Genomic DNA, 14,742 nt, shown 5'->3' on the forward strand with positions numbered 1-14,742 from the left:
AAAAAAAAAAAAAAAACCCAGAAAGTAAGTATTGGTGAGAGTAAGAATTTGGAATGTTGTTGATTGGATGAAAAATGGTGCAACTATTATGCAAATCCCTGCTGATTGGAGTCCAGTTAACATTTTATGTAACTTAGTCTTGAATATGTAAAAAAAAAAAAAAAAAAAAGACCAGTAAGTCATGCAAATACTGCCTACTGTTTTTCACCTACCATAAGGCAAAAGTGAAAAGGACTGATGACACCACTGATGGCAAGGGTGAAGAAAAACAAGTACTATATATCCCATCACCAACCTTACTAGAAAATAACTTAGTGCTACCCAATGCTATAAAAGAAGTACATCTCAGCAGTACATCACTTGCCTACCAAGTTCAAGGCCCTGAGTTCCATTCCCAGTACGAAAACAACAACAAAAAAGCACATCCATTTGACCTAATGATCCCAATTCGGGATGGCTAAAATACAGAAATAAAATCTGAATTACAAGTTTTAAAGATACACATACAAGCATATTAATTGCAGTGTTGTTTTTAGTGATAAAAAAAAAAAAACCCTTCAAATAACTTGTGTATCAAAAAAAGGAATGAGCTGGTGTAGTGGCACACATTTGTAATCCCAACACCCTGGAGGCAGAGACAGGAGGATAGTCACAAATTTGAGGCCAGCCTGGGCTACCTATTGAGTTCAAGGCCAGCCTGAACTATACAGCAAGACCCTGTCTCAAAAAAACAAAACAAAACAAAAACTCAAAAAGGAAAAGAAGAAAAAAAGAAATAGAAATGAATGAATAAGTTACGGTATATGCATTTTATAGAATGAGTATCAATAATGATTTGAGTGCTACTGCAAAGCATGTGAAGGGCTACAGTTCAATCATCAGCACTGTTTAAAAATTAATTTAAAAATAAAAGTGAAGGGACCAGCCAAATAGCTCAGTGGATTAAAACCATCTCCAAGCAGGCTCAGGGGCCAGGGGTTCGATCCCCAGGCATGCCATGCCGGCCCAGCCACTGGAGCGCACTGAGACGGCTATTGGGACTGGGCATGGTGGTGTATGCCTGTAATCCCAGCTCTTGGGAGGCTGTAAACAGGTGGATCACAAGTCTGATCTAGTAGTGAGACCCTGAACACCCTGTAGAACCTTCCCTAAAATACAAAAAAAATGTGGAAAAGAGGAATTTTTAAAAAATGGGACAGATCTAGAAGTGGTGGTTCAAGCCAATAATCCCAGCACTATAGGGGCACAGAGGCAGGAAGATTATAAACTCAAGTGAAGCCTGGACAATTCAATAATTTGGGTGAGAACCTTCTCAAATAAAGGAAGGGGACAGCTCAGAGCAAAGAATTTGGGTTCAGTCCAGTACCAGGATGGGAAATAGGGAAGGGGGTGTGTGGCTAAATGGTACAGTATTTGTCTAACATACGTGAAGTCCATCCCCGTGTGGGAGGTGGGGAGAGATGATTTATCTATGCCATACCATATTATTTTTTGTGTGTTTATGGTTTATTTTGCACTACTGGGGAATGAACCCGGTGCCTCATGCATACTAGATAAGCACTGTATCATTGAGCTATAGTCCTCCCTAGTCCTTTTAATTTTGACAGGGTGCCCAGACTGGTCTCAAACTTGCTATGCTCCTGTCTCAGCCTCTTTAATAGCTGGGATCAACAGGCATGCCTCACTATGCCTGACTGGTACAACATTAAATCAAGGCGGGGGGGGGGGGGGGAAGAAGGGGGGGGGGGGGGGGGGCGTGCAGGTGTAAATGACTTCAAGAGCTTATTCAAAACAGAAAATTCAAAAAAAAAAAAAAAAAAAAAAAAAAAAAAAAAAAAAAAAAAAAAAAAAAAAAAGGGGGGGGGGGGGGGGAGAAAAGGCCAGGTGTGGTGATGTACATCTGTAATCCCAGCACTCAGGAGTCTGAGGCATGAGGATTAACATGAGTTTAAGGAAGGCTTGGGCTATATAGAGTTCAAGGCAGCCTGAAGTACATAGGGGGAGACCTTGCCTCAAAACCAAACCAAACCAAACCAACAAACAAAAAAAACCAGGTGTGATTCCCCACACTTGGGATTTCAGCAATGGGAGCAAGGAACTATGGCAGGACGATCACAAGTTCAAGGCCATCCTGGGCTACACTGCACACAGGGAGACCTTGTCTCAAGGGGGAAAAAAGGAATTTTTTGCATACAGTTAGTATCCTTTGTATACAAGTATATGTTTTCAATTTTTTGTACAAGTATTTAAAAAGATGAGCAAAAAACCCTTCTTTGGTTAAGAGGTCAGGTAGAGGAGGGAGATTGCTGACTTTTATGCGTATAACTTTGACATCTTGCAAATAGCAAGTTTTACTTTTATAACAAAAAAAGTAAAATCTGTTTTTGTTTTATCTGTGTCTATCTACTCTAAGTACATGGTTGAGTCCCATGGTCTCTGCAACTTCCACGGGCCAATAAAGATGAAAAACAAAGAGGACAACTAGGATAGGAAAAAAATAAATAAATAAATAAATAAGACTACAGATAAATGCATAAAAACCCATTAAGGAAGTTTTGCAACAAGACATTAAAAAAAAAAAAAAGATCTATTTTGAAAGCCAACTACTCCATGAGAGATTGAGTTGGGGATTGCGAAATGTGGCTGAAGCCCTTTTCAATAAAACTCCCAATCAACAACTAACTTTCTTTTTTCTTTACATCTCATTTAAGACAGTGCAAGATTCTGGAAATAAAAAAAGGTTTCATTAAATGTTATCAATTGTATTATGAAGGACTTCTAAATGAAAAAGTATTTAGAAAGAGGATAATGGAGCCTAAAATTCTGAAGTGTGTTTTCAGTCATTTCAGGAACTTATTCATCCAACCCTCAATTACTCATCCCTAACAGGGGGCGCCCTGCAATGCATTGCTCAAAACCAAGCATGCCTGAAAACATCTTAAACATAACTGAAAGAAAATCTGCCCAATCACAAGCTAGCTGTTTGCAAACTCCACCCATGAATACAGGAAGAACACTTTTGATTGGAAGAGAGTTGTGTTTACTACAGTGTGGTACAAATTAGAAAGGTCCACATGCCCACGGTCCAAAGGAAATCTCTTCAATGAAAAAAGAAAACAAAGCGTCCTGTTCGTATCCTGTACCAGTCACTGTCATTAACAGAACTTCATAACAGTAGCAATTTATGCAAACTGATAAAAAAAAAAACCCTAAGCACGTTGAGTTTTGTTGTGGCTATTTTTTCATCTATGTTCCTGCATATATGCACGAAACAAACAATTCTATTCTCAAAACCCAAATTTGCCTTTGCCTTCTATAATCATAGTCTCATGCAAGACCTCAACACAATTCTAAGAACATCTTCCTTTAATTTCCAAGAATCACTGCAACTTCTACGTGGTTTGAGAACACTGTTCCAAGGGCCTACAAGTAAAATTATTCAGTCCTTAGCTTAGGTGTGCAGCATCTCAGGGAGCTTCAAAAGCCTCTGCCCTTAGGGAGCATAGCAAACAACAAAGTGAATGGGTAGCCATTTCAGGTGCAGAGCTCATTAGCGATTCATAGGGTCGAGGAAACAATGGTAGGAAGAACTGGAAAATAAAATCCCACCTGAAAATCGATAATGGTCCAATGCCTTAAGTCAAAGTTATGTCTATATGGGTGGATCACAAGCATGCTGTGCTTCCAAGGGTGAATTATGGATCTAACAACAACACCTTTATACTATCTCAGCCATCTTCTAAAGAAAGCACAGAGGAATTTCGGTAGTAATTCCCATCGTAATCATCCCTACCTCTTTATATTCCTGGTATCTTTTTACAAATTCTCTCCATGAAAGCCTCTTAAATGCCCTAGAAGCCTTTCTTCTAGACTATGGAGAAAGATCAAAGCAAGTCAACTCAAGCAGCAGAAGCAAAACCTAAGCCAAACAACCCATAAAGCTTGTATATCAGGAAAAAAAGACAGTCTAACACCGCTGATCAATAGGAAGAAAGACGAACATCAGAAATATCAGTACTGCTAAATCTCACAAAATGCGAACCTGTTTAGAGAGAATAAAACGTCTGTAGAAACAAGTTCATCAAGAAGATCGACCTCCTGCCTGCTGGAATTACATTTCAAAAGACCCATCTCCCCCTATTTTTCAGCCTTATTTCACCAGACGCTTGGCCAATAGCAGAATGAGGAACCGAGGTGGTTAGTCAAAACTGAGAGTATTTTGTCACCACATTAACAAAAATAATACATCATAGTCGTGAATGGCAGTTAACTTCTATTACTGCACAACTTGAATCATAAAATACACTAAGGCAAGCCACGGCCAGGACCCAAACAACACAAAGTTTCAAAACAAAACCTCTCCCAAGGCTTGAAGGAAGCAGGGAGTTGCTGAGCGGGCAGCAAAAAAGCACCACCCAGCAGCCCATTCGGCTCCTAAGACACATTTCAAACTTATCAAAAGCCCCAACTGCAGCTCCTGTCACCCAAAAGCTCAGAGAAAGAAGCTCAGGACAATCTCGAGGGCTGCCCTTTCGGACAGGGCCGAAGCCGACAAGCCCCGGTCAGAGGAGGAAGTAAGTGCTAGATTAAAAAAAAAAAAAAAAAAAGAAAGAAAAAAGTCCTGAGCAGCTCCAACTGCAGCCTCTGAGCCTCCCACCACTGCCCACATTCCCGCCCCACACCAGCCTCCAGAGGAGGAAAGGAGTCAGGCGCAGGAGTCCCGGGAGAGAGCGGGGACAAGAGGCCCGCATTTTCCAGGGGGCTGCCCGGGCACCCAGGACTCCGCGAGCTCGCTGGGCGTGTGGTGAGACGCCGAGCAAAGGGTTGCCCAGGAGGCGGGGCCTGCAAGCTGTGAGCTGCAGATCCCGGCGCCCCAGCTGCCCCCCCAGGGGTTCAGTGGGGCGCGCACCCCGACGCGGAAGCCATGCCGGCCAGAGCTCGGGGTGCCCAGGTGCCGGCGGGGGGCGCTGAGGAGATCGCGGGGTGCGGAACTGGGTCAAGCCTACCTCACCGCCCCCTCACAAAGGCCCCCGGGGAGGCCGCCTACAGACAGGCCCTGCAGCCCCGGCCTCGAGTGCCCGCGTCGGCCGCCACTCACCGCTAGGTCCTGGGGCACCGCCCCGCTCATGGCCCGCACCGTGCCGGCCCGCCAGGCCCGAGTGCGCAGCGAAGGCCCAGGATCTCCACCCGCCGCCGCCGCCGCCGCCGCCACTGGGGCCGAGGCTGAAGCTGAGGCCGCGGTGTCCGCGAACAGAAGCAGCAGCCGCTTGCCCACCGGGGAGGCTGCCGCGTCCGCCATTGCCAGGGCCGTCCGGACCCGCGCTCCCGCCCGCCGCCTCCCACCACCGCCGCCACCGAACGCCCGATCCGCCCGCAAGGCCTCCCTCCGCACCACCCGCGGCCGCCGTTCCCCCCCACCCCCCCAACAGCCACCACCAACCACCGGCGCTGCGCAGCGCCCCCAGTGGCCGGGAGCGGAGCCGCAGCCCAAGTTCCGCACAGCGCCCCCCGCGCCTCGGAGCGGTACGGCAGCTCCGGACCCCTCGCAGCGCTCCGCCCCAACCTTCTTAGGGCCTGCAGTGCCCCCTGCGGCCTGGAGGGGAATTGCAGGTTCGACGCGAGGGGTGGAGTGGGTTGTCCTTTAGACCCCCACGGCACCCTACCTGGTCAGTCTCCCTTCAGGAAGTCCCATCTCTGAGCATATTCAAGCAGTTTTTAACTTACCCTTTGTGAATACTAAAGACTTTTTTGGGGTACCAGGTATCTAACTCAGGTCCTTGCACTTGCCAGGCAGGCGCTTATGTCATTGAGCTATATCCCCATCCCTGACTAAAGACATTTAACGGGGTGAAAGGACAAGGGGCGAGGTATCTGGAGGGTAGGTATTTTGACCTAAGAAGTTAGGTGTTCTTGTTACCCCTTTCCCATCCTGAAAATATAACTACCCTCTCTGTCACCTTTTAAGAAACCGGTGTATAGGATACAGTATCTTCCCATTTTCAATGGGCGGTAAAATGGTTCCACCCTGTTCTACACACTAGTTCTCATTGGCCAATGCACTATATCCATTGGATACCAGTCTCTCCATTGACTAAAGGTCAACGTCTTGATGTTTTGTTTTGTTTTGTTGTTTTTTGCTGTTTTGCGGTACGGGGGATGAACTCAACATCTTGGTATTTTGCGTTAAACCCATGGGACTTTTTTCACTTTCTAATCTTGCAATGGTATTAACCTTAAATGGACCTTCACTTTTAGGAAACTGGAAAGAGACCTGTAACAGAGATTCTCTTCTTTGATTCAGTAGCACTTCATCTCACCATCTTATCATTGCGGCTGATGACAAAGAGTCCCACGATTCCTATCTAAATCCATATAGCCAAGCATGGTGACACACACCTGTAATCCCAGCACTTGGGAGGCTGAGGCAGGAGGATTGTTTCAAGTTTGAGGCCAGCCTGGGCACGTAGTGAGTTCAAAGCCAATCATAAAGAAAAGCCAGCCAATCTTAACTAGATAGCAAGTCCCTGTCTAAAAAAATCCCCCAAAATAAAAAATAGAAGTGCAAGATACTGGTTGCTACCAGTTAGAAGTCTATAGACATCCTGAGGTTTGTCTATAGACTAACCTATAGACAAATTTAATGTTGCTAATGTCAAACTGGCACATTCCTTGGTCGCATGGATGCAAAGAGAAAGATAAATTAAGCCATGACTATTGCTCTAAAAGTGGCTATTTCTTTCACCAATCTTCCCTACAGGCAGGTAAAATAAGTAGCTGGTTCTTTCTCCAAGGCATCTCTGCCTGCCCAGTTACCTGTTCTCCATGATAATGATATGGGCAAAATAACAGGCCCATAAGTTACAGCTGGAAATAGGAAAATTAACTGCTGGGGTTTTCTCTCATATAAAGCTTTACATTTCTCACAGAACCAGAGACAGAAATGTAGTGAGCTCACAAATGGGAAGGGCAAAGAAGTACCAACAAATATGGCAGGTATGTTTCATGTGCCAGGAACATTCCAAAATCTTGAGAACACTGATTAAAACAAAGCTTTAGTTCACATGGAGTTTACATTCTTTCCTATATTAGTAGTTCAGGATTAAAAAAATGATACCACATGTGGCCACACAAAAAATAAACAATGGGGGAGAAAAGAAAAACCCAACTATAGGACCAAGGATGTAACCCAGTAGGAGAGTATTTGCCTAGTATGTGTAAGGCCTTAGTTAACGTTCAGTCCCCAGCATCTCAAGGAAACAACAAAAGACCCAGCCAAGTATGAATTGTTATAAAAAAGTATTTTAGATGCTCAAATTTGACAGGCATAGTGGCACATAGCTATAATCACAGCATTCTGGGAGGCCTAGGCAATAGGATTATGAATTTTAGGACCATCTGACTACATACATTCAAGGCTGGTCTAGATTGTCTAACAAGAAATGGTATCCAAAGGAATAAAACAAAGAAAAAAAAAATGAAGAAAAACCAATGGGCATACGTGTAATCCCAACATTCTGGGAGGCTGAGGCAGGAAAATCACAAATTCAAACCCAGTGTGGGCAATTTTGCAAGAGCCTGTCCCATAATAAAAGGCCAGCAATGGTAGCTCAATGTGGAGGCCCTGGGTTCAGTCTCCTGAACTATTGCATTTGTTTTTACAAAAATGTAATTCTAGTCAGGCATGGTGGCACACATCTGTAATCCCAGCACTAGGGAGACTGAGACAGAATGATTTCTGAGAGTTTGAAGCCAGCCTGGGCTACAAAGTGAGTTCAAGGCCAGGCTGAACTAGATATTGAAACACTTTCTCTAAAAGACCAAAAAAAAAAAAAAAGTAATTCTAACCTTAACCACATACTGCACCCTATCCACCTCCAAAGCCTGTTTCCAGGCCTTCTCTCTGGAGTGTATTTTCACCTTTGCAAAAGTTCCTTCTCTAGGTAGTCAAGCCAGTCCTGTCTTCACGCACACTTCATTGGTATTCAATAATGAGTGCCACCAATTTGAAGCAGGAAACTAGGACATAGGCTAAGCAACTTGACTCTTCCTGCTGCCTGGCAAATCAACACCAACACTCCTGCCTGGCTCTCTAAGCAACTACATTTCACCCCCATACATTGTAAGAATGCTAACATAGGGAGAAGAAAGGTTGCAATAAAAGTCTAAGGACTTAAGCCACATAACTTCTTTTAGCAAACGAACACTCCAAATTGAAGCATTAGGGAAAATATCCTCTCCAGGACAAAAGTGAAGCTTTGCTGCTAGTAGAATTTTCCAAAAGCAGTATTCTTAGAAGCTGCATAGATCTGAATCTAAATTCTGGTGACTAAATCAACATCTCTCTAGGATATAACATGTGAGAACTTTTTTGAGAACTTTTTAATAAAAATTGTTTCCCACCCTCCCTTATCCCCATTGCCCAAAGTCTGTAACCCAATCTAGACACCTTTCCAACTATAGCACGTTTCTCAGGGAAATAGAAAGTATTAATATTTGATGTTGAATGGACTTGAGTCCATCTGGAAGACACCTGGAAGAGGGGAAAGGTAAGTACCAGGAAAGAAAATACCAAATCAGACCAGGGAAAATAACCACGGTCTTAACTGAGAGGTAAGAACTGATCTGCTGTGGTGAAAGGGACATTTTAGACGAAAGGGCAGAACGTAAGGTGGCCTTTTCCTTACTTCTGTCTTGCCTTTCTTTGTAGAGAAAGGAAAAAGACACTATAACACACAAAGTTGCTTGGGAAAATGGATTATTCTAATAAAACTTTATTTTTTTCAAACACAGCCACAGAGGCAGAACCTCATGTTTAACACACACAGACTTATGGATTTTTTTAATATAAAACAAAGTTTACGAAAATTTTTTTCCACTTTTTTTTTGTTTTTGTAATCCCGTTAGCACAGGGACTTTGGCAGCAGGTGGGAGTGGAAGGGCAGCTGGGGCTGCCACTGGGCAGTCACCGGGCACAGAAGAGCACCAGCCTGGGAGTGGCTTCACTCACACACACAGGGGTACTCACCTACCGGCCAGCCACACCACACACACAGCACAGATGCAGACGTCTACCCAGCATCAGCCACAAGCCCTAGAGGTGTGCTCCACTCTGGGCAAGCCCAATAGGTGAAAACCCAAAAAGTCAAAACAACTAAAGTAGAGGAATTTGCTTGCTTTACAAAAGAAGCAATCATAGGCTGCTTTTAAATGGTCAGCAGTCCAAATGCTTGGAAAAATAGCATTTGGCTTACAGAGAACTGTTGGGACAGATCTACTATATAAAGCAAAATGAACCACTTCTTGAAAAGGCTTGTTCCAGGGCCATGGATGCTTAGGGAAGCAAGATGATAGTACTGACTAGATTACCTTTCTAGGTTTAAAGTAATGGAATTAAAACATAACTGTAGGCCTTCTTCCCTAAGGATGACACCCTAGGGCCTTGGGGAAGCCAGGATGGAGAGACCCCCTAGGCACTGCCAGTGGCCTAATGGAAACTGGCACAGCCAACCTGCAGCAGACAGCCCAGGGATGAGGATGCCCCTGGAGGAAGAGCTGGCACCAGGGAAATTATGGCCTGACAAGGGAGAACCAGGGAGGGGTGAAAAGAAGGATGGGTAATTTGTGGGCTCAGTTCCCCTGGTTTCTCCAGAGAGCCTCTTTCAGGCCCCCAGAGATCTTATAGCCCAGTGCCAGCATGTGGTAACTAGCCAGGAGATGGGAGGAGCCCTAGAGGGGAGAGCTTCTGAGGACCACAGGCTCAAGACAAGAGGCTACTTTATAGTGGAGGCAGGGAGGCAGGAGCCTCACTGATGCTCCTTTCCAACATGTGGGCAACGCAGAAAATATCAGGCTTAATTCCACAAGAAACTAAAAACAGAGAGCTAGCTCTTTGTCCTTAACATGAGGAAATGGATCCTAAGACACCCTGAAAACTGAATAGAAAACTGCCTTTCTTGCAATAAACAGGAAGGGTGGGTCCAATTTGGTCACGCTGGGTCTAACCAAATCTGGACAAAGCCTCACAGGATACTGTGGCAGCAGCGTCAGTGTGCATGTACACTGGTGCCAGCCCTACCGAAGTATGTGCAATTTCAAACCCATTACTTAAACCCACACTGCAGCCACTGGGACTGCTGCCTCGGCTCAAGTTGTAGGTGAGAAACAAAAAAGGAAATTCAATCCAGCGATAATAAAGCCCCAGCTGCTTCTCACAGCCTTTGTTTTACACATCCTCAGCCAATCCTTCAGTCCGCCCCAACCTCTCTCTGTCTCTCAGGGCCAATTAAGAGTCAAATAAACATTTCCTGGCAGGAGTGGAAGACAAGCAAACTGTTAAATGCTGACCCCCCCACATGCACCTTTTTATTTTTCCTTCCCCCTCAAGCAGGTCAGAAAAGAAACTAGGTCTGGCTCTTGTAAGAATAGGCTTCCCTGCAGCCTGCTTCCAAGGGGCTGTTCCCTGTCTGCTGGGAACTAAAGTTTGCTGCACCTGCTCAAAGTCAGCCTCAACAAAATACAAGAGGCCAAGACAGGGCCTGCTTCCTTGCTCTGACCTGGAAGGTAAGGTCCTACCATGAAGAAGAGATATGAAGCCCTTCAGCCCTGCCTTAGTTGCCCAGATGTGCTCATACCTATTCAGAGCAAGAAAGGCAGGTTGTAGACAGTCTAGACAGTCTGATGAGAAAAAAGGCCAGCTCAGGTTAAATGTAGTGAACCGTGTGCAGCCCTCAAAACAAGATATATCTAGTGGGGAGGGCTTGGGACTGAAGAAAAGATCAGTATCCGAGGTCACACCAATTAAAAGACCCTGCTGTACTCCAAAACAGAATCCTTTGAAGCCAATAATGCTATGGATTACAAGCCTGGTTCCAGAGCTATTTAGAAAAAAGAAAAACTTGGAGCTCCCACCTTGACTCCTTGAACAAGCCTGCTGTCTTGTAAAAACTCAAGATCTTGGGGTAGCATGATCCTCTGCTGTTAAGGAGCAACTGCCTTCTTTCCCTAAGGCTATGCAATCATACCTTCCCACAAGTACACTCCCATGCACACGCACTCTCACACAGTTTCTCCAAGGAGGCTGACTGAACCCCCACCCTGGCCAAATTCTAAGACACAAGTGCCCTTTGAAGCAAAGGGGCTAGTGAAATTCCCCGAGCTGGGGTCAGCAGACCCCTTCCTTCCCTGCCCATTGCTCTCTCAAGGGCAGGGATACTCACACTCAGGGCCGCCATGGGAAGGGTCTGCTTTGGGGCCAGCCCTCACGCCACCAGCTGTTTGTCTTGTCCCGGCCAGTCTCCTGCCATGGTCAAGCTTGCTGGAGCGAGCTGATTTCCAGCTGCCCTGAGCCAGAGCTCTCCACTCACCCCCAATCCCAGGCTGGCCATCAGCCTTAGGGCCTCGACACTTGTTAGTAGCCGTAAGAGAGTCAGTCTGTGTGGCCCCAGGAAGCAGCCTCTCAGTTTTAGTTTTCCTCAATCAGATTCAAGTCCAGGTCCCCAAAGTCCTGCTGGCACAGTGTCCGCTTGCTCAACGCCTGGCGCCCCCACCGCACGGCTCCCTCTTCCTCCTCTTCACTTTCACTCAGCACCTGGGAGGAACCCCCAACGGGGCTGCAGGAAGCAGAGAGAGGTGGGGGGCTACAGGCCATGAACCATGGTGGAGAGACATTGCTGCCTTCTCGCGCTGTTTCTTGGAGACAGAGAGCTCCTGAGTATGGTTTCTGTCAAACAAACAAGAAAGTTAAGAAGACAAAGATACTAACTTCCTAGAATATCCCTAAGATATATTTCCAAGTGTCCCTCTTGGTTACACCTGAAGGAAAGAAATCTAAGTTTTAGGGTAACGTGGGTACTCCCTGATAAAATTTAGGAAAATGGACCCAGATGTGGTGGCACACACCTGTATCCCAGTACTCAGGAGGCTGAGGCAGGAGAATCACTATGAGTTTGAGGCCACCCTGGCTACATATAGCAAGACTCTGACTCAAAAAAAGACAGACAGACAGAGAGACAGAGAGAGAGAGAGAGAGAGAGAGAGAGAGAGAGAGAGAGAGAGAGGGAGGTTTAGTGTAGATGCACATTTCTCCGAGGGAAGAACTAAGTTTCCTCCAGATACAATAACAAAAAATTCATCAATAAATTCCATGCAGATAGGAACATAGTCTGCTTATTCTGCTACTTTAGTCTGCCTCTGTATACTTAAAGTATATACTGCTTTTTGTTTGTAGGTTGGTTTTGACACCCAGGGTCACACACATAGTAGGTAAGCAATTACTGTACAATTAAGATATACTCAAGTCTTTTTTAAATGTATTTAGTACAGGGTCCTCAGGGTCTCACTAACTACACAGACTAGACTTGTCTCCTGTTTTCAGCCTCCCAAGAGCTGGGATTACAGGCAGGTACCACCATGCTCAGTCTCAAAGGCTGTCTCAACGTGTCCTGGGGGTGGGGCTTGCATGGTTGAAATGCATGCCAGAACCCCAGTCCCTGCACCTGCCTAAGCAAGTCCTTTAATCCACTGAGCTATCTGGCCAGCCCTTACTTTTACGTCTTTAAAAAATTTTTATTTTAAATTGAGCATGGTGCAGGACCGGGGAGATGGCTCAGTAGAATAAGCGCTTCCCTGGCAAGTGCAAGGGCCTGAATTCAATCCCCGGTTCTGCAAAAAAAAAAAAAAATTGAGCATGGTAGTGAATGCCTGTAGCAATCAGAGCATTCTGGAGGCTGAGTCAGGGAGATCACCATCAGTTTAAGGCCAACCTAAACACAAAATGAGATCCTATGTCAAAAAACAACAAAATTTTATTTCGGGACAATCTCACTAAGTTGTCCAGGCTAGTGTTGAAGTTGTGCTCCTGCCTCAACTTCCCAAATAGCTAGGGTGACAAATATATGCCACCAAGACTGGCAGATTTTGGGCTTCAAAAAATGCTCACTGAGTTTGGTGGTCTAAGGTCCTGACAAGTGCAAGGACCTGAGTTTGATCCCCTGTACCACATGCCATGCTGGTCCCAGAACCTCAGTTTGGAACCTTGGATGTGCTATGCCAGCCACCAAAACCGGGTGTGGTGTCACATGCTATAACCCAAGAACGGGGGGGGGGCGGGGGGCAGCAGCTGCGACAGGAGGATCACTACAAGTCTAAGCTGCATAGTGAGATCCTGTTCCAAATAAATAAAAATTTGGGGCCAGGGAGATGGCTCAGTAGAATAACTGCTTCCCTGGCAAGTGCAAGGGTCTGAGTTCAATCCCTGGTTCCGCCAAACAAACAAACAAAAACCAACCAAACAAATATTTAAAAAATGCTTACTGCACACCTGGATGACTGTAGGAACACAAGAACAAATTTTCAAAAAGGTTTGTAACCTAGTAATCTAAAAGACAACTACAAAACAATTGGACAAGTTCATACAGTAACTGCATTCATACTAGGGGGCCAGAAAACATTTGTTGAACTGATGAACAATGTCACAGTCCATCCTGTACAACCTCTCACAGGCCCACTTGAAGCAGTAAAGGGCAAGTGGCTAAAAAACAGCTCTGATCCATGTAGCCTGCTCATAGTGCACTGATGACTCAGCTGTGAGTGACCTTCACCCACATCATGACATGTTACAGGCCGGACTTCACAAAGATTTCATTAAATCAAGTGGCGACAAAAATAATGGCAATTAAGAGTGCAGGACCACATGATAGGTGGGAAATATGCCGGCACCAAAATGCAAAAAATGTCTCTCTGTTTCACATGGGTGCATTAAGTGCATCCACTAAAGTGTATTAAATTATGAAGATCCACAATAGACACAACCACATCTTTTTTCCAAATGCACAAATCATTTGTACTCCGATTGGTCATTTAGCAGTAAACCTCGAGTTTACCTGTTTATAGAGGTGTTCACCTCACATGAGAAGACATCTACTTGGAGATGTACAAATACTTAATAAAATTTATATTATTTATCTTAAGTATACTAACAATAATGTTGTTTATATTTCATTATATATTTATGTTATTATTTTATAATTTAAGATGACTGTGTGTGATCCTTATCCGGCAGATGATCTTAATTGGGGCCTATTTTGGAGGTAGTTTTATATTACGAGTATCCTGAAAAATCACGAGAGGAATATTTTGCAGTTAGGTCTTACTTTTGGAAGAGAACAGTCCAAGTGTTCCATAGCAGTGGCTGTAATATTGGCACTTATTTCAACCGGGCCCCTGTTCTACACCCAATTACCAGCAGAAGTATTTTACAGATTAGAGAACATAGCAGGGCCACACATTAGCTTCTTGGCCTTGTGACCAGAATTTCAAGGAGTAGCTGGCTTGCATACATTCAAAAAGACAGTGTCCACAAACAGCACTTGCCCAGTGACCAGTGTCCTTTAAATCTGGTCCAGACAAACTTATAATGAGCCTTCAACTTAGCAAAAGTGTTAAAAACACACAGAACAGATTTCAGAAACACGGTACTAAATGCCTTCATTTTTTTCCCAAGAACACTACAATAGCATATTATATTTTTGAACATCACAGAGAAAATTGGTTTTGTGTTTCCACTGTGAAAAATGGGTATGTGAGGGCTGGAGAGATGGCTCAGTGGTCTAAAGCACCTACTTAGAACAAGCTTAGCAAAGCATCAGGGACCACGGTTCAATCCTCCAGCACCACATGCCAGCCAGCCCCGCCCCCTGGTGGGCTGAGCTGGCCACACACACACACCACACACTCTCTCTCTCT

At 44.9% G+C, this 14,742-nt stretch overlaps 2 protein-coding genes across 2 annotated transcripts in view; both read right to left on the bottom strand.

Annotated features, from left to right (window-relative positions):
• Kdm3b (lysine demethylase 3B) overlaps positions 1 to 6,753 on the bottom strand; it is a 104,754-nt gene extending 98,001 nt beyond the window's left edge. Inside the window, exon 1 of the mRNA XM_023703372.1 lies at positions 5,099 to 6,753. Within this exon, the coding sequence (XP_023559140.1) occupies positions 5,099 to 5,299 (201 nt within the window). The 5' untranslated portion in view covers positions 5,300 to 6,753. The remainder of the gene's footprint in view (positions 1 to 5,098) is intronic.
• Positions 6,754 to 11,449: 4,696 nt separating this feature from the next.
• The window catches only part of Fam53c (family with sequence similarity 53 member C), a 14,105-nt gene continuing 10,812 nt past the window's right edge, over positions 11,450 to 14,742 (bottom strand). Inside the window, exon 5 of the mRNA XM_004643258.2 lies at positions 11,450 to 11,719. Coding sequence (XP_004643315.1) covers positions 11,462 to 11,719 — 258 coding nt within the window. The 3' untranslated portion in view covers positions 11,450 to 11,461. The remainder of the gene's footprint in view (positions 11,720 to 14,742) is intronic.

This window comes from Octodon degus, unplaced genomic scaffold (genome assembly GCF_000260255.1).
Source record: "Octodon degus isolate 3935 unplaced genomic scaffold, OctDeg1.0 scaffold00169, whole genome shotgun sequence".
Lineage (NCBI taxonomy): Eukaryota > Metazoa > Chordata > Mammalia > Rodentia > Octodontidae > Octodon > Octodon degus.